General features: G+C 41.1%; 1 protein-coding gene across 1 annotated transcript in view; it reads left to right on the top strand.

The window, feature by feature from the left end:
* The window catches only part of CDH12 (cadherin 12), a 347,726-nt gene that overhangs the window by 283,682 nt on the left and 43,244 nt on the right, over window positions 1-20,800 (top strand). The window contains exon 6 of the mRNA XM_032798095.2: window positions 7,998-8,185. Coding sequence (XP_032653986.1) covers window positions 7,998-8,185 — 188 coding nt within the window. The remainder of the gene's footprint in view (window positions 1-7,997; window positions 8,186-20,800) is intronic.

The following is a 20,800-nucleotide window of genomic DNA, read 5'->3' as shown; positions in this document are numbered from 1 at the left end:
CAGGGGAAATTCAGTAAGACACCAGTTAAGAAAGGTGTATAGGCCTGTGTCTATCTTTCAGCACATTAGGAGCCCCAGTAGTTGATCAGACTTCTAGATCCTGCAGTCCTGGTTCCAGCAAAATTCTCATGAACTTCGATTGATGGGTTCCCTCCCCCCCTGCCCAAGAAATCTCTGCAAGACAAAGTCCTATGAGGGGGAGATTGTAATAGTATTGAGCAGCTATTCCCATAAGTACCAGGAATAGCTACTTAAACAATATTATCACAACTCATTAAAAAATGTGAATTGTGCCCACTATGTAAGTGCCAAGTAATTATTTTATTTTACCTTTTACATTTGTCAGTACTAGAACAAATTATATTAGACTATAGGCAAGTAACCATCAAACACTGACCATCCTTCTTGGATTCTCCTTAAATCAGGCAAATATCACCTCAAAAAACTTGCCCAAACATCTCTGATGCCATTGTGGATTGAATAATTGAGATGTCTTGGTGGGTTAAGCTAACGAGAAACACAATATTTGTTTTCATTTTATTTTTCGAGGGATGGTTCTCTTTTCAATTAGGTTACTTTTGAACATTAGCATTTCAAGATTCATAATAAATTGAAAATTCTGCCAAACAAACATACAACCTTCCTCCCACAACAACAAATGAGATCTGGATCAAAGAGAATGCTACAGTAGGAATGATTTGTTGTTAGGTTGTCTTTACATGGCATTAATAGTGTTCAAATAGTGTTTTGGATATTACTTTTTTAAAAAAAAATCTAAAATAAATATAGCTGAAGAATCAGCAGGAAAGGATAATTTTACAAACATAAAAACACTTTTGTGAATGTCTTGAGGCCCAGAGGTTTGTTAATGAGATTTATAGCCATTATGCTGAAAGACAGTATGGATCCTGCCCCTGTTGTTAGTGACTTGGCTATGATATCATCTAATGGCTGTTTGCTGGTCTTTGTGAAATGAAATGGTGATCTCAGATCATTGTTCTTATCATAGCTGACAACTTTTCTGGCAGGCATACCAAGGGTTGACTGCGCATAAAGGCTCTGATCCAAGTCCAAACTAGAAATCAGCGGAGACACATCCACTAACTCCAGGTATAGAAAAATATTTGTGGTGAAAAACAAAACACATCAGAACTCAGCTAGTTTCAGGCCTCAGAATGTGAAGCTTAACCCAACTGAGCCAAAAGTGTTGCACAGCTGGGCTGAGTTTCAGTCAAACATCACTGTTCTCTCCTCACTCACACAACCCTGCCCCTCTCCCAAAAATATCTGGGATCCCATCCTGTGCTTTTGAAGCTTTCTGGGTGGGATGTAGCAGGTGGTTGTATTACCATTCCTCACCTTGGCCTTGTCAGTGTCTTTGGGGGCCAGCTGAAATTCTTCATTAGTCTTTAGACCTGAGATCTTCAGTGGTATCAAGATTGCCCTGACCCCCCCCTTTTTCCATGAACACTGCAAATACCTCCTCAATCTGCCATTCTCCTGCATACTCACAACATAGACTAAGAACTGGGTAGGTTGCCAATTTGTGCTCTTTTGACAGCTGTGATGTAGAAAACCATTTTGCCTCTCTTTGTGCCTGCAGCCTGAGACATTACTGGGGGGAGGGATAGTTCAGTGGTTTGAGCATTGACCTACTAAAGCCAGGGTTGTGAGTTCAGCCTTTGAGGGGGCCACTTAGGTATCTGGGGCAAAAATCAGTACTTGGTCCTGCTAGCAAAGACAGGGGGCTGGACTCAATGACATTTTGAGGTCCCTTCCAGTTCTAGGAGATTGGTAATCTCCAATTTTAAAAAAACAAAACCAAACCTCCTTGTATCGTAACTAGAGAATCACTGGTTTTGGGGAGGGGTTTTTGTCTACATACTTCTGTGGGGTGTAGGCTGAGTTTCAGACAAACTCAGCTGAGATTGACAGTTTATATAGCTCTGTGATTAGACACACTAACTTTGATTTGCAAGGTCCACCAACATTTAATATAATGGATCTGACACCAGTTTTACAAGTTTCAGCCAGGTTAGGGTTGAGGGATGTTGATAGGGTGCTATGGTGAAGCCTGCACTCTCAGTGGCCTTACTATTTGTCCTGTGGCTAAATCATACCGCTTCACGGCTATACTTGGCTAAATGTGACCAAATGAAGAAATAGCTAAAAACTGACCTAGTGCTGATTAAGAACAGAAAGGGATTGATCTGCTGTATCTTTGGTAGTTCCCCATAATCATCTGCCCTTTACAAAAGTCAGCACCTATCATGTACCAAGTCTTATGCAAAAGCATTTCTTGCTAAATCTGTATGTTTAGCCACTTTATAGAACAGGCATGTGCTGAATTTCTGCACTGCCACTCTCCCAACAAGACCCAGACATTCACCTTCTCCTACCCACGCTGCTACTGTTAAAAAGAAAACAGGAAAACAGATTGCTCTGAAATCAGCATGTTTCTCCTGTCAGTCCCTATTCTCCATGGCGCTGGGAGACTGCCCATTTGTGACAAATGCTTCTGCAGTGTAAGTAGTTTCTGCATAAACTTGTTTGTCCTGCTTGTCCCATGTTTCATTTTGGCTCTGGAGGACCACAGAAGGTCTCCAGAGTGTAAGGGAATAGGCTGAACAGACTGCTACTCCAGGCTGATTTCAATATAGTGGTGCAGTGAATACATGCAGGACTATATACAGGCAGAACTGAATATAACATTTACCAAAAGAAAGGTGTCACAGCAAATCCATTACAGTGGAATATTATAATCTAAAGACAGGCCAGATCTCTCCCTGAATGGTCATTCTGGTCTTTTTCACAAGCAGTCCTTATTATCCGATATTAATTCACATTTTTCTTTACAAAGAAGCATTTTTGAGAAAAAAAGTTTTGTTTTCATAAGTTTGTTTTCATACTCTGTTGATGCTTTTTCCCCCCTGTCTTGTCAGAAATGTACATTATTTGTGTTCATGGTTTTTACTTCAGAAGTATATTCTCAAGGTATCACCATTAAGCACTTCTACATGCTATGAAGGTACTATTATGGGCGCATGATGGCAGCGTGGTTACATAGTACGTCTTCAGGGATCTGATTCTGATAGAGTTGAAGATCGCTTCTGATTTCAAATTAATCTGAATGACCCTAGCTTTATTGTTGTTATACTTCTGGAACTGATAAAATGTCAGGTCACTGAAAATAAACGGATGTAGCCTGAACAATCTGAAATGAGTAATGTATAATTTCTTTGACTCTATATAAGTCCCATGCACCTCACAACCAGGCATAATATTTTATCAGGAAATGTTTTGTTCTTAATGAATCTGAGTGCTTTTCGGCTCGCTAAGAATATATCTACTAGGGAAAGAGGGAGGAAATTCAGTCTCTTGTGTTCCTTTGCTTTATGGTTGTTAAACTTGTTGCTGTACAGAGCAATGCTGCAACAATGATTTTTGTGATATTCCCCATAAATATTTGGGGAAAACTCAGACAACAGAGTTAAAGCTAAGTGGAGGCACAGTAAATAAAACCCTGTTGGTTGATGTCAAGTTTCTCTTTTCTTTTAGCAATAACTTTCCACGTGGAGCTCAAATCTCATTAACTAATAATAAGATTTGTGATTGCACTGCCCATACACCACTTACAAAATTTACTCCTTAATCTAAATCAGTGAGGTACCACTAAAAAATAGCTGAGCCTAGTCTGACTTGACATTTCTTGTTATTTGCCTCATTATTTTGTTTTCCTGCTGAAAAACAGATCTCAGCATGTTACATCAAAAGGGAAAAAAAGGTGAAAAAGTATCTGTGCAATCTTTTACTGGTTAGTGCATGCATACTACAAAGCCATACAGGTAATGTACCAAATGAGGATGCTGACCCAACTAATTTTTTACACTTGGGGATTCTCTATTAATCATGGAAGCCAGACTGTGTCCTCGCATCCACGCCTCCTGAAAGGGAGGGAGAAGGCAGGCAGTGTGCAATTACACAGTACCTCCTCAACTAGGCAAGCAAATAATGCATGTACCACAGTATAGATATGAATAATTGCTGGTGTGTTGCTAACTCACAAGAGAGCAAAGGTTTCTTCCTAATCTAGTGCTGATGGAATCCCTTGAGAGAGTTTCTCTTTGCAAAACTTTGTGAAGCTGAATAAATTGACACCAAATGTACTGTGAAGTTAAAAACCAACAAGGAGGTGGCTCTCCTGCATCCCCAAGCAGGGAGCCCTCCACCTTCTCTCAATACTGTGAACATTCCTGTCCTGCCTTTAGGTGGGCTATGAATTCACTCAGCCCTTTCCAGTCAAGAGTGACTGAACCACTGCCTTGGTGAAGTCTTCTGTAGGTCCCTATCATATATAGTCAAAGTTGCCTACGTTGGCATTTCCTTTTTTTAATTAAAAGTTTTATAGGTTTGGTCTAACCTATCTGCATATGTAAAGAGCAATATATGAAAAATTTTGATAAGCCAAAGTAAAAACAGTGAGAGAGCTGCAAGACGGTGATCCAGCGCAACTAGAGTCCAGCACCTTCGCTGTTCGGTTGAGTATCAAGGGAGTGATAAAGTGAACCAGGCCAATATGGGCCTGCTGAACTGACCTCCTAAAGTTGCAAATTAGTTTCAGCAGATATATTGTAGTATCATAATATATTATTGAATCTTAGTGCCACCAACTCAAAAGAGCTCTGATACCCTATTCTTAATGCAGAGAGAGGAGCTTGGCTTCACTAAAATGTATTAACATTAGGATCCCCACCTCGCCAGCATTCTCCTGGACCCAGAATTATGCAGGGGAAGCCTCCACCAGTCTAGGAGCAATGCCCCAGCCATGCATCCCTGTGGAAAAATTGCAGAGAGAAGCCACCCTGAGACTACAACTGGTAGGATCACAAGCAGCCAGAACAGGGACCTTTAGACATTATTCAGAGAACTTTCAACAGTTTTAAGCGGATTTTATCTGCCCTATGCTGATTGGCTGTGTGCTCCCACCTTCTTCCTTACCCTCCCCAATGGTCTCTCTACACCTGAGCTTCACTCCACACTTTCCCCTCTTCGCCCCTGGCCATTCTGTCACTCTTTTCTTCCCTTCCCTTTTCTTTTAATTTAGCTGGTCTCCTTCCTAAACTGTCCTCCTCACACCAAAAAAAAAAAAAAAAAAATCATTTCACTATCATGGTATTTGTCACCATCTCATAGTTCACTCTGTGCGTTATACCCCGTCCCCTACTCTAGGTCTGGATGGTATATATAGATTGTAAGTTCCTCAGGGCAGGGGCCATCTACTACTCTGTATTTGTGCAGTGCCTAGGATAGCTATAGTGGCCCTTAGGCTGCTGTCATTTTCATGCTTTTTAATACTATCGTAATAAACACAAAAGCCAAAACTTGTTTTGCTTTTGTTGAAAGGTCAATAATAATAATAATAATGCAGAAAAGCTAAAGCTTAATGTTATAGACATTTGTCTTCCTCTTCAGTCAAGCAGTAATGCCTCAAGAGAAGCCTCATTGTCCTGATTACTGGCCTACTTCTGTTGAAGTCAATGTCCAAACTCCCATTGCTTTCAAGGGAAGCAGGATTAAGCCATTTGTTAGGGTGGACTTAATGCATTCAGAAGCCCTTTTATGAAAGTTATATTAATTATGATTTTTGGCCTCAGTTCCAAGCCACCTTTTTATGTGAGAGCAAAATTTGCATAGGCATACATAAGTGGGTGTAATTATGAATGAATATTGAAGTTTGATTCATAGTTGTCTGGTTTTTCAAATGAAAAAGAACATTAAAAGCCCTGGTGTGTACTGTTGGAGCTTTAGAAGTCTGGCCTTAAAATTTTAGTAAGAACACCCTCTGGTGGCTAATATGTTAATACCTGAAAGGTTTATGTGTTTTGCTGTAGAAATTGCATAACTTATTGGTAGGGTTGAATTTTATCAAAAATCTCAGAGCACTAACAGTAAATTTAGCAAGAGTCACACATGCTGGAACAGCTGCCTGATTTTAATAAGGAATGTCCTCCTTATTTCACCATGGGGGCAACAACCATTATTCTCAGCACTCTCTGCTACTGGGACCACAACGCTAATCCGAGCCCGAACATGATGGTAGGGAACAGCTGGAGTCACTCTTACCTCCTGTGGGGTTGGGCCCAGGTCTTTGCTCCAGACATTGAATCAACAGGTATGCGGGCTCAGGTTTGATCTTCCTCCCCATCACTCCCTGTCATGACAAAGAGAGGCCAGGCCAAACCTGAGTGGTGGTATGACCTGGTGCACCGGGTCATAATGCCCAGAGTGGAAAGCTAGGCTGAGCACCATGGAACAGGGGCCAAAAAGCATATGTTGCTATGGAGTGAGTCACGGACAGAGAAAAATGTCATGGAGAAACAGAAAAAAATAAATCACACTATCTGACGTTTTTCCCCACTGTAACAAATCTGCTGTCCTATTTACCGGATATCAGTAAGATTTGACCCTGTCACTTTAAATACCAGTGGAGTACCATATCCAGTAAATAGGACAGCAGATTTGTTACAGTGGGGAAAAAAGTCAGATTGTGAAATGGATGGATAAACTCTCTCCAGTTTTCCAAACAAAACAAAATTTAGCTGTTGCAACTTTATGTTAAATATTCTTCCAGGTGTTAGCAGAAGTAAACAGCTCCAGGTTCCATTTTCTAAAGTGTCTGAACACTGATCTCGACCTCAGTCTTCCTTTGGCCATTGAGAGTGGCTGATGTCTTTTAGATGTCATACATGTGCTGGAACTGCTCCCCAGCTCCCACTCGTGGTTAGCTGCCCTGGATTGGAGAAGTTCAAGGATTCTAGTTGGTCAGTGCTGTGGGGCTGGTTAGAGGCCCAACTAACTAACTCAGCTGGGGATGATTTCTATTTTAATTGCTAGGTAGGGAGGCCCACCCCAGAATCACTTGGGTAGGCTACTGCTTTTTCTGAGGTTTCAGACCAAGCTGCCTATCACTGCTGCTGCTCCATGCAGTCCATCCCTCGAAGGTGCCAGCACCACTCTGAGCCATCTGTCACCACAGGACAACTGCTGCTGCCACTTGGCACCATCCACCACCTTGCAGCTACTGCCACTGCTGCCCTATCCCATCTGTTGCCACCAACCTGCTGCTACTGCCTTGAAGTTTCCACCAGTCTGCACACTCCACAATAGAGCAGGCTTGGCTCAGCTCTTAGAGAGAGATCATTGATATCTAGGACCTTGACAGAGCCCTTTCCACTAGACAGGGTCTCCCAGTATCAGAAAATAGTCTTTTCTCTCTCTCTCTCCCTTTCCCTCTCCCTTTCTCTCTTCCTCTGCTTTGTCCACGTTCCCTGACCCAATAGTGCCTGACAGCAGTGTCAGTTAGGGAAAGCTCAGGCATATTTAATATCAGTGTTTTGGCCTTGCATTTCCCAACAATGTCGATTCCATTTTGTTGTCCCTCATACTCAAAATATAACTGAATTTTAACCACAATGTGCCAAACCATCACAAAACTGAAATGTAAAATGAGGCCTGGCCCTTTTCGTCTACTCTCTTTGCTCTCCAACAGATGCCAGCTCTCCAACTTTCTTGCCAGTGGAGTCCCAGCTCTTAAGCTCTTCTGGGACACTCCCATTTCACCAACAGACAATTGTAGTGACCTCCTTTCAGTCTAAGTCTTCAGGCCACAGAACTTACATTAATTAAAACATCTTCAATAGACTACGTAGTAATGCTCATAAACATGCACTAACTACAAATCAAAAAGGGTCAACTATATAGACAGACTTTTAAAACATACAATTAAGCTCTCCAGGGTTCGTAAACCCATATTTGGGGTCTCTGGGAATTTAACTGTACCATGTTTAACTTGTCACATGACACGTCTTTTTCTAACTCGATCTTGCTGTGAGCACATCATCTTTACAAAGGCTGGTTTAGTTTGATACAGGATGCTTTTTCCTGATCAAGTGTATTGTGTTAACTGCCAAAAAATATTGTTTAACACTTTCTCTCAGGTATCTTCCATTTGAAAGTACCCGAGTCCTCACTTGTTGGTTCAGCCATTGGAAGAATCAGAGCTGTGGATCCTGACCTTGGGGAAAATGCAGAAATTGAATACAACATTGTCCCAGGAGATGGAGGGAATTTATTTGACATCACTACAGATGAGAACACCCAGGAAGGGGTCATCAAACTGAAAAAGGTATTCATTTACTACAAATCTAGTGGCTGAATTTTGAAAATGAGTCATACAACTAAACATGATGTGTGTCATATAGGGTGAAATCTTAGTACCATTGAAATCCATGGCAAAGATCTCATGGACATCAGTGGAGCCAGAACTTCACCTCTTGTTCACACAATCAACAATGACCTATGGCACATGAGTTTTATTTATGTACTAATTATTAGAGTTGGTCAGGAACTAAGATTTCCATTCTTCAGAATATTTGGACATTTTAAAAAATATGTTCTAATTCAGAACAAAAAGCCAAAATTTCCCACACTATGAAATTTTGGAAAATATGTAATTTCAGGTCAATCATAACTTTTATTAAGATTTTGACATTGTTTTATTTTATTAATTTATTCAAGATGAGTTTTATAGCCTCTTCCCACTAGGGTTTCTACCCCTGCCTATGCCACATGTTTCTCCAAGTAGGTCTTCCACCTACCTGGTGCGGAGAGTTCCTTCCATGTACTTCAACCATGGTGGTTTGCTCCCTGCTGATCTCTCTTCCATTACAATCTTTTGTTGACCTTTAATCAAAGGACAAGGTCACTTGCAGTTTATCACCAGATACCTGACTTCAAGCTTTCATTTCCATACTTCATCATTTCCAGGACAGCCTTTTTTTTCCTTCTTCATTTGCAAAAGTTTGGATATAATCTCTTTTGTCATTTTTAACTGATGAATTATTGGAAAAATTACATCTCTCACTTTAGGAAAATTCTGATTACCCATTTGCCTGAGCAGATACCTCAAAAACAGCTACATTTTGAACTGTCACACTTGTAAAACACAGTATGGGACACCAGATGCCAAGTTTGAACCAATAATGAGTATAAATGATTGATTGGAAAAACAAATTTGAGCAGGCATAGTAGGCTTTAGATAAGATTAAATTCTCCCTGGCCCTGGGTTTTCTCTTAAGCCTCTATTATGCTGTGTGTGAGGAGAGGGAGAGAGGTTTGCACAATGATGTAGCTTCAGCAATGCAGCTGCCTTACAGTGTATACACACTGCACTTGTGCAAAAAAAAATTGAAGAACGGATAGGATGCGCTATTTGAAAAATTTTCCCGCACTGGAGCAACACATGCGTACAAGGGTTTGCACTGATGCAACTACACTAGTGCAAAAAACAAAACAAAAAAGGCCAGTGTAGATAACATCTTAAGTGGCTTCCATGTAGAGGTGGTCAACATATTTTCTGTTGCAGTGATTTTCTGATGAAAAATATCCCCTTTTCACAAAACTAATTTTTAATGTGAGAGAATTTCAGTTTGACCAAACAATTCATTTTTCTGTTTTGTTTTGGTTTTTTTGGGGGGAGGTGAAGAAGGATGGCTTCCTGACTGCCCTTCTGAATGGATCTTGTGAATTTCACTTTTGCGGTGAAATTGTCAAAATCTTTCCTGGAAGACTGCAAAGGCAAAGAGCCAGGCCACTCAGCCCCCTCACATTCCCCCTGCCCTGGGACAGAGAAGCCTGCTACATCTCTACCATCACTTCTAAAAGTCATAGGAGCCCAAGCTCTTACTAGGAGTTGGCTTCCAGCTCCACAGCAGGGAGCCTGAAAGCCCTGAGAACCCTAGCTCTAGATAAAGCTCACAGGGTTGTTAGAGCCTAGAGGCTAGGGTTCTGGGGAATGTCAATTTCATTCAGCCACTGTCAGGTTCCCAGGGAGCAGATTTCATTTCAGAAACACCATCTGTTGGTGTTTCCAAAATAGAATTGTGTGTTGGGGGGATTTTTGGTACACAGGATTTTTAAAAAAAAAAACAGATTAATTCTAATATGAAACACAGACAAATTTCAAAAGCAAAAAAATTTTCCCACAGACCCCACTTTTTGGCTTGTGAGGAAGAGGTTAATATCTCATTGAGCCACTCATAAAAACTCATGGACACAGGTAAATCCTCAGTCTGATTATTTTGGGGTCTTAACACTATTTTTGCTGTATTTACTTATTTTAGCTTTTGCATTGTCAACCTTTACCTGTTATCTTCTGAATGCATTTACAACAATAAAAACATCCCCACTATAATATATTGGCCAATCAACCTTACCTAATGCAAGCAACAGAACTCCGGCACTGAATAGGAAAAAAATAAACAAACTAAAAAAACCCACCCATAATCCCCTCTCAATCGTTGTCACCAGAAAAAGCTTGCAGTTAGAGAGAGGCTTTGAAGGTCAAGAATTCTTGCTTTGTACTATGAAGTAATGCAAAAGAAATAATTCCAGAGTGCAGGGCCCTCCACTGAAGGATGCCTTTACATAGGCCCTGATCCTGCATTTTGCCCTTTGAATGATTTTGCTCGAGTAGCATTCCCATTGATTTATCCCTTCCGACTTCAATGGCTTGGGTGCTTAAAGATTCACAAGCTTAAAGTTGTGCACTGATTTAGGTGCTTTACTGGAGGGAGTCATAAATAAGAGCAACATGATTTTCAGAGGTGCAGAAAACCTCCTGCTCCCTTAGTTGTCTGTTATAATAAGAGCACACATGTGGTGTGATCAGGCAGTGAGATAAACCCTCTATTTAGGTTCAGGAATGAGTATTTTAACTGGAATATTGTCCCAGTAAAAGGGTGCTAATCTATTCCATGTTGAAGTTTGGCTTTGCATTGTTCCTATAAAATACAGCAATTAGGCTCTTCAGCTGCATTTTTTATGCAGATTCCTACCTGCTGATAGTGGGCGAGGGGAGAGAAGGAGGGAGCAGCTCCAGCAGATGTTACTGAGCATGCTCAATACAAGCCAAGCAACAAACCTGCATTGCTTCTCTCTAGGATACTAGTAGTTACTGTATTGTTTTATGCACAATGAAATCCCTGGCAAACATACTAGCCTTTCATACTTGTTAGTCTTTACGCTAAGGAACATATTTTTAAAAGGACCATCACATAGCCTCTAAAATTATTCATGAACTTTATTTATGTATGTATTTTAAATCAAGACACTCATTTAGTGGACTTCCATGGAATACCTGCATGCTTAAAATTAAGCATAATTTCAACTGTTTTGCTGGATTCTGATCTAGGTTGTGATTTTCAGAGGTGCTGAGCATTCACAACTCCCTTAGATATTTGCTACAATGGGTTATGCTCACTACACATATAGTCAATGGTACTACTCACATGGGCCTAGTTGTTGTGAAGTTCAGCATAAAAACTGTTCAAAATACATTCTTAGACTCAACAGGACTACTTAAAATGCTTAAAGTTAGGCATATGCTTAAGTACTTTGCTAAAATTGGACCTATTAATGTGAAGTTTCATCTTTAAGACTCCAGTAACTATTTGACTAAAAATCACAATTTTCTCAGTACTACCATTTAACCAAACAGTTATTGTCTGCTTGCAAAGCCAGTTTGCTTTCCCCTCTCTGCTTCCTGTATCACAGACTATTAACATCTCTGGACCACTGCTGTAGCTCAGCGCTGAGCTGTGTCAAAACAAAGTCAAGCTATTTGTAAAGCTTGCTTTTATTTGCCATGAAAAGTTCCCAATGGTAGAACCTCTTATTCACCACATAAAGCTTTTTCTTTTGAATGGTTCAATTTCTATATGAAAACGAAACATGTCATGCTGAACATGTGTTTGTAAATTTGTTTGGGTAAAAAGCTATATTTGCTGGCAGAAATGACATGCCAGGTTTTTCTCTTCAGTATTCCAAGTGAATTGACAAGGAGAGGGAGTTTTGTGCTTCTCTGGCACTAGATGGATTTTGTAAGCCAATGCTTTTCATATGGAATAGGTGTACATCTTAAATTTCAGAATGGAGTTGCTGACCATTTAGTTTCAAGGTAAGATCCGGTGTATAAGCTTAGTTATTACAATGATCGCTCTATAAACAAGAAACACATTATGTTACATTCTGCAAGTCAGAGGCTCCTACTGGCATTTAGCACCACTGTGTGGTTGGTATAGGTATAGCTCCAAGGAAAATGAAAGCAATGAAGGTAAAAAGTGTGTGTAGAGGGGAATTCCTTATGGTTTAAAAACAACATCCTAATCAATCTGTTTTTCAAACGATTCACAAATATTAGTTAGACATATAATTACTCATTTTTATGCACATAAATGTATCTTTGTTTCATACACAGTGACTATCATTTTATAGAGAAATAACGTGGGCAAGCTAATATGTTTTATTGGACCAACTGCTGTTGGTGAGAGAGACGAGCTTTCAGACTTACACAGAGATCTTCTTCAGCTCTGGGATATGTATTGAGGACAAGTATACACTACAAAATTAAGGCGACCTAAGTTACATCATTGTACATCCACCACAGTGACTGAATTGGTTTTATACGTACACACTACGCTCCTTGTGTCGGCCAAAAGATACGGAGGATTTTTCTGAGGCAGGTTTTATGGAATGAAGATAGTATGACATGTCATACTTTTTCCTTCCCAACATTGTGCATGATAAAGTAATGTTCAAAGTACATTAAAGTTCTGACAAATCTTGATTTTGGTTTTGGTTTTTTATGTCGATGATTTCCAGACTGTATTTAAGCTCCTGAAGGTGTTCCTGGCTTTATTGATTCTGTTCCGGATATCCTGGCTTGTTCCACCATCCTGGCTGATGGTGCTGCCCAAGTATGTGAATGTTTTTACATTGGTGAGAACATAATCCTCTATCCATACTGGGGATGGTGAGGCAATATTAAAGGTCATGATATCTGTTTTATTGGGGTTAATTTTCAATCCAATTTGCTGGCTAAATGAGTTGAGTCAAGTTTTTTTCTTGTATATGGCATTGGGTATGTGATAGGAGAGTGAGATCATCGGCAGAGTCCAGGTCTTCAAAGGATGAGAAGGATGTCCATTTAATGCCTCTTGACATGTCTTCCATTGTACACTGCATTACCCGGTTGATGGCAGTGTTGAAGAGAATTGCAGATATGACACAACACTGACGTACTCCTGTTTTCACTTCAAAACTGAGCTTACTGTGATCAACATTGCATGTAAAGTTGAAATAAAAACTGGTCCTGTGAATGCTATCAAAAGCCTTCAGTGATTTTACACAATACTTTGCTTGGCACAGATAAAAGTGTGACACCACGCCAGTTATCACTGAGATTTCCTTTCTTTGGTATCTTCACTATAACACCATTGGTCCACTTATCCGGCACTTTTCCCCTTTCCCAGACTGATGTAAATAGAGGGACCAGGATAGATGCTGCTAACTCAGGATTTAACTTGAACAATTCTGCATTCAAGTTATCCTTGCCAGGAGCGTTCCCATTTTTAAAGGATTTGATGGCTTGAACGATCTCTTTCTTAGTTGGGGTGTCTGTGTTGATATCAAGATCTTCTTCTGCCTCCTGGATGTTTGTTTCCTTTTTAAGTGGCTCCCTGGTCAGAAATTCTTTGAAATGCTCTGTCCAGCGCATTTCTTGTTCTTTTTTTCTTGTTAGTAGGTGGCCCTGTTTGTCCCCAATGAGAGTGTCTTGGTGTCTGCTGTTTACCACTGATAAGCCACGTCATTTTATAGACTGTTTCTTGTTCACCATGAGCAGCTGCATCCTCTGCTTGTGTTGCCAAATTATCCATATAATGTTGTTTGTCTGCTCTCACAAGGCATTTGATCTCCCAGTGCACCTTGCTATACTGCTCACAGTATTTGTCCTTTAGCTTCTGGGATTCTGTGTCTAAAACTTTTTTCTTCATGGTTCGTCTGGTTTTCCTTCTCTTCAGCTTCAATCCTAGACAGGCTTCACTGCTCTGTTTATAAGTTATTACTTTGTCCCACTTCTTGTTGATCTCCTCATCTTCATTCCCTTCCTCTTCATCAAGGTCTGCAAGTGCTTGAAACCTGTTCTTTAACTGTAGAAGGAAGGCTTTCTGTATCTCAGGGGACTTTAGCTTGTCAATGTCATAATGTCTATGCTCTTTATTTGGTGGACCACACTTCTCAGTTTTAGCTTGATGGAGTCTGTCACAAGGTGTAGTCACTGACAACATCTGCAGCCCTTCTCACTTTCACATCTGTCAGTGAACGTCGCCATTTGCCATATTGATCAGGATATGGTCAATCTGGTTCTTATCTCTGCCATTTGGAGAACACTGTGTCAGTTTGTGAATTTCATGATGTTAAAATAGGGTTCCGCCAATTACTAGGTCATTCATACTACAGAAATCAACAAGCCTATCTCTTTTTTCATTCATGATACTCCGCCCATGTCTTCCCATTGCTCTGTGTTTGTTTGTGTTATCCTTACCAACCTTGTCATTCAGGCCTCCCATGACAATAGTTAGGTCATGATATGGTAGTGTCTCTAACTCCGCCTGTAATGTAAGGTAGAATTTGTCCTTCACTTCGCCATCACTGCCATTTGTTGGAGCATAGCACTGAATCAGTGTGATATTATTATGTTTCCCTTTCAGTCTGGCTCTCATAAGTCTTCTGCTGATGGACTTCCAGTTGAGTAGGGAATGCTCCACTCCCTTCTTCAAAATATTGGCAACACCCTTATGGTGTTGTCCATCATCTCATCCAGAATACAGCAAAGTTTCTCCCAAGGCTGTTGTTAATCTTTCTGATCCCGTCCATCTGCTCTCACTGACACCCAGTATATGTAAGCTGTAATGTCTCATCTCTGCTGTGACCTGAGCTAGCTTCCCTGTCCGTACATTACAAAAAACAAGTTTGGTTTTTGTTTTGGTGTTGAGCACTTCAGTCTTCATGCCAGTGGCTTCCTTTCGGCTTTCACCACTGGCAGTCATGTGGGTCATTGACTCCTGAAGGCCATCACACACAGTAATGGTGAATTTCTCCATCGCTGTTCCTGTAACATATTTTGTTTTTTACGGGACAGGGTTGTTAGCCTTGTGCCTAACCCCCAACCTGGAGGACCAAGGTGTCTTTTTTCTCTAGCCCTTCCCCCACAGAACCATCCAACATGGTTGAACCTGCCAGGAGCAAAAAGCCGCCACCGACACAGACTCTGGGGATTGTTTGAGCATGCAAGCTGTTCTGCCACGACAAGGCATGGACACCAGAGGGCAGATTCAAGATGCAGTGGTCCATAAAACACACCTCCAGTCCTGGGAGGAAAGGAAGGGAGGAGGGAAAAAAGCAGTTGAGGCATGGGGGTGGTGTTGGTGGCGTATCAATTGTTGTAATAAGCATCAATTCAGTGTCTCTATTCAGTCCATGATATTTAGTGTCTAGCAGTTATGAATTTAAGCTCTCAGGCTCATCTTTCAAAGATGTTGTGCAGTATGTGGATTGAGAGATCAGATACAATGATGACTGAAGCATTTGTTCACTGGTGAGAGGATTTTTTTTTTCTATCTGAGCTCTTTCAAGAGTGCAGTGACTGTTTGGTTTCACCAAAATAGTTGTTATTGGGGCATTTAGTGCACTGGATGAGGTACATCACATGTAATAGGCATGTGTAGGACCAATGCTTCTTGAAAGGTGTGGGAGTGCTGATCATCACAGCAGTGGAGATATGTCTGTAGGTTTTGCATCTGTTGTTCTAGCAGGGTCTGGTGTTGATTTGAGTGAGTGTGTCCTTGTCTTTAGGGAACTTGCTTCTAACAACCCCCACCTCTCCACCCTGCCCCAGCTGCTCCCCTGCTTCCTTTCCCTCCTATGACTGGAGGGATGCTAATGGGCCACTTCACCTATAAAGGACTCTTGAAATATGTGTTAACTATTTCTGCTGAACAATCTGTTCCACCTTGTATTTAGCCATGACACCCTGAGTACATTTCCCAGAGATGAAAAAGTGTTCTGTGTAAGCTCCCAAGCTTGCCTCTCTCATCAACAGAAGTTGACCCAATAAAAAAATATTATCTCACCCACTTTGTCTCTCTAATATCCTGGGACCAACACAGATACAATACCACTACATAAACCATTTTTTTTAGATTTATATAGCTTATTTCATCCCAAAGGGCTTCACAAACTACAACAGAAACAAACAAGTTCAGTAATAGAAAGAGCCAATGCCTGTGGGTAGTAGGTAACTACTGCACAGAATACTGCACCCCAGTGTGGGAGGAGAAAATATTTCCCCATGATATCAAGACATCGCCCTCATCTTACCAGAATGGAACACACCAAACAGCGAGAACCAAACACAGTAAACTGTATGACACTAAGTTTATTTAGCTCAGTGGTTTGAGCATTGGCCTGCTAAACCTGGAGTTGTGAGATCAATCCTTGAGGGGGCTGTTTAGGAATCTGGGGCAAAAATCTGTCTGGGGATTGGTCCTGCTTTGAGCACGAGGTTGGACTAGATGACCTTCTGAGGGCCCTTCCAACCCTGATATTCTATGATGAATATTGAGTCAGAGTATGGAATTTGCATCTGATCTCCCAGGTGTCATAAACAGATAGCTAAGGGTTAATGTCTCTTTTACCTGTAAAGGGTTAACAAACAGTGACCTGCAACACCTGACCAGGGGACCAATCAGGGTATCTCAATCTTCTTCCAGTAAGCCATAACATACCACTGAGCATATGAAACCAGACCATATATGAAAAATGGATGCTTACAAAGTGATTATAAAACAACCAGAAATTTTGAACTACCATAACAGACATTATTTCACTAGCACAGCTTCTGTAAGGTGATTTGGGGAATACAGTACTTCAAGGGCCGTCTCTAACTTTTTTGCCACCCCAAGCAAAAAAGAAGAGTGCCGCCCCACCCTACTCCCCCTGTGACCGCCGCACTGCCAAAGCCCCGCCCCCGAGCAGCATGCTGCCCAAGCGCTGCGCCGCACCAAGCCCCCGCCCTCCCCGAGCACCATGCTGCTCTAAGCCCCCACCCCTACGAGCGTCGTGCCAAGCCCCCACTCCCGCTCCGAGTGCCACGCTGCTCTAAGCCCCCGCCCCCCTCCGAGTGACATGCCAAGCCCCCCCCTCCGAGCGACGCGCTGCTCTTAACCCCTGTTCCTCCTCGAGGGCTGTGCCAAACCCCCACCTCCCCTCGAGTGACACCAAGCCCCACCCCTCAGCACCACGCCAAGCCCCTGTCCCCTGAGCGCCCCCCCCCGAAGTCCCATCCCCCAGCGCCCCGCACTGCCCAAGTGCTGCACCACCAAAGCCCCCCCCCCCGCCCCAGGACCAAAAAAAAAACTCAAGCACTGCCCTGACCCAAGGTGCCGCCCCAAACACGTGCTTGGTCAGTTGGTGCCTGGAGCTGGCCCTGAGTACTTCCCTGCACTTCAAAGGTATATTTTCCTTTTTAAAAATTCTCACAGTAACAAAAAAGCAAAAGTTTAATTAGCCAATAACTTTAATGACACGACACCTGTACATGCCACAGCATATATTATAAGAGCACTAAAATCTATAAACTAAGGTGACCCAAGGGAATGTCAAGGGTTTTTGCAGACACCGATACCCAGAATAGCATAGACAGTCAATTGTCAGAGAGGATGTTCCATGTTTGTGAAGTATGGGGAGACTTCACATTTTAACAAGGAGGAATAGACATACCAAGCCTTTGGCATAGGTACATACCCACAATAAAGCAAAGAATGCTATCAGAAAGATGATGATGGTCATCAAAAAAGTACAAAGCTAATGAGGTGATCAAAAACAGAAGTGAAGCTCCTGAGTCCCTGAAGACCAGATCAGCCAGCGTTGCCAGGTTTTTTTTGTTTGTTTGGTTAAACCTTTTTTTTTTGGTAGCAGTTCAAGAACTGAAACACTGCAGGAGTTTGTATAGGCTAGTAACGTTTTTGGAGCTCCCTAAGAATGAGTGGGAAATTTATCCTTTGCTTAGACATCTATCAACACCAATTCAGTTTAAACATTCTAGCTGTTATTGTGTAATGTCTGTATACATTTTGCTTGTAATTCATTATTTCAAGGCTGATTAACTTCATTCTTAGCACACTGCCTGCAAAAACAAGCATCGATGTGCCACGCTGTCACGAGATCTTACCTTATAGTCATTGGAATTCAACCATTTCCTCACTTGCTCTCACTGAAAAGTTGGATTAGATCTCCATATTAACTAGGCCACACCTTTCTGGAATAATGATAATCCAAAAATACCAAAGTATAAAATCAACCCCCCTTTTCCCATTCTTTGCCTGGGCCACAGGCTTTCTCCTGAGCATCTATGTTCACCTTGGTGAACTGAGTTAAGCAGAGCTTCTGTCCCATTCCAGCCACTAAAAGGAAGCCGGCACCTAGTCCAGATATCAAACAGTTTCTTCTGCTCAAGGACACTTCCTTCACCTCTGTCTACAGTCCTTGACATTTTCTAGAGTCTTAAGAAAAAGATCAAAACCACGAAACTGCAATGTAAACAGTAAGTCCTAACCCCTTATTTTTCTTGGCTTCCCGTTGGTCGCTGAAAGCATCCCTGTCTCCAGGCTGCTTTACCCTGGTCATGTGGCTTTAGATCCTTCTCAGGCTGCCACCCTAGACCAAGAACTCCTCCTGCTGCTCCTTCTCTCCCTGTTGTGAGGGAATGGAGCTCATATGTACATCTTGTTCCTTCTCATCAATCCTGGAGTTAACTGCTAACATTTCCTAGGTGTCCCTTGGACCAGAGCTCCTAGCATACTGCTTGTTCAGCACACATCAGGAACATAGGACACTGTTGGAGCTGGAGCCTATAACAGACCAGCATGCCCTGTCACTTTTATCTTTAGTTCTACTATTTCAAATCCAACGCAGGCCAGTAGTTACTGAAAAAAATACAAAACAGTTACCATTCAACAGATATTTCGTAAGCCTGTGTTAAAGTTGGTGGTCTCAACCCATTTCTGTGGATCAGATGTTGAAACATTACAAAAACATATCATCCCAATGAGCACTCATTGACTTCCTTTTTGGCAGTCTCAACCGATCACATTTTATGTTCATTCAAACCTTGGCCAACCATCCCATCCCCAAATCCCTCCATGACAGAATTGTGAAATATGGATGTGGTAGCTTGGGGGAAGCTCGTACTGCCTGTGTCATGCTGTACTGTTCTGTGGATAAATATTGGTGGTCATGAGGCTGCATGTCCAGCACTTTTTGTGAGCTCTTCTTTTTCTCATTGTGAGAATGAGATGGATACATACAGTTATTTTCCCACCTATGTCATCCTTATCAGGATAACTCATTAAGCCACTTTCAATCTATGGCATGTTTTGCAACTGTAGAATTTCAGACAACTTTCTATTTGGGGTGGAAAAAATTTCTATTGCATTTTACTTACACAATTTACATTAGAGTATTATTTCTCAGTATCCTTTCACTTCCATATGGGGTAAAGGAAGCGGCAATATTTCAAAATACCTTTACTTTTAAACCAGAGGAATTGATGTGCTTTCCTGTTCACACTAAATAAACCAGTTCCTAGTAACTCCTATGAGGCTAAATAATGTGGTTTGTCATTATGTGTTCTTTCATTTTACTATTTACAAAGTGACATTGCAATACACAGCTCTGCATACACTGATAATGTTTTACTAGGCATCTGTGTACAGTAGCTAATAGCCAAAACAGAGAGAAAAAAGACAGGGCCTGCCAAGGGAGCCAAACTCCTGTTATGGGACTGACAGGATATCATTATGAAATGCTCCCATAATAGCTGTATAGCTACATGGTTGAAAAAATAGCCACATTGGTGCTAGCAGAACTGTCATTCTCTTATGGGAAAAATCTTATGAAACGTAACAAAATGATTGTCTTTCTTTGTGGCAGATTTTTTGTATCTGTCTATTTAAATTTAATAGAAGTCTATAGTAAAAATAAGATTTTTCAATAGGCTTAAAAAAAACTGTAGAAAGGAGCTCATTACATATTCAACTCTATAGGTTTTTAGCAGAACTTTCATAGACCCTTGCTTTTTAATAGAACCTCAATTTTTGTGTCTATTAACTTCTTTCATTAATTTTAAAGCATTTTAATCATTACATTAGAAAGAGAGATTTGCCTGAGGAATATTTTAGGTAAAGCTATCTGAGGAGCCGAATATTTATCAAGTACAAATTCTGCTGTGCTTGGAATCCTTGAACATCAAACTTACTAGTTTACTAGCACTAAGAACTTTACGTGCATAATAGGGTTTAGTTACATAGATCAGACACCAGGTGGCAGCACAGATGTGAATTTTTTTTGCCAGCTAGACTGTGTTAACATATTACAGTTAACTGTCAGGAGTAGGGCACTATATAGCTTCTTTTGTGATATGAGAAACATCCACAAAAACAATACAAAGGACTACATTCCAGACCTTGTAAAACTTGAAAAGTTTATAGAAATCTAGGCTGAGAGCTAGGCAGCTCCAGGATGTTCAACCATCAAATTTTCTGACAGATGCCCAGTACTCCAACTGGATGCCAGGATTTGAGGTGTATAGAAAGATTTGCACTAATTATCTGCATGGTTAATGTCTGCAAGAAATCTCATTTACATACAGCTACAGGTTGTAAAGCAAATATTTCCAATGTCCGTTCTGGAGTTGAATGAAATGGAATGAAATGTCTGAGAGCACTTTGGGTAGGCAAGCAGCTAGATGAAGAGGAATGAGGACAGGGAACAGCTAATGATGCTTAAGAGCTTCTACACTTTATTTCACTTGTTTCTTTCTTATCCAAATGATATTTATTGA

Source organism: Chelonoidis abingdonii, chromosome 2 (assembly GCF_003597395.2).
Source record: "Chelonoidis abingdonii isolate Lonesome George chromosome 2, CheloAbing_2.0, whole genome shotgun sequence".
Taxonomy (NCBI): domain Eukaryota; kingdom Metazoa; phylum Chordata; order Testudines; family Testudinidae; genus Chelonoidis; species Chelonoidis abingdonii.
The sequence above is the reverse complement of the archived record's forward strand: the minus strand, read 5'-3'. Positions and strand labels throughout refer to the sequence as shown.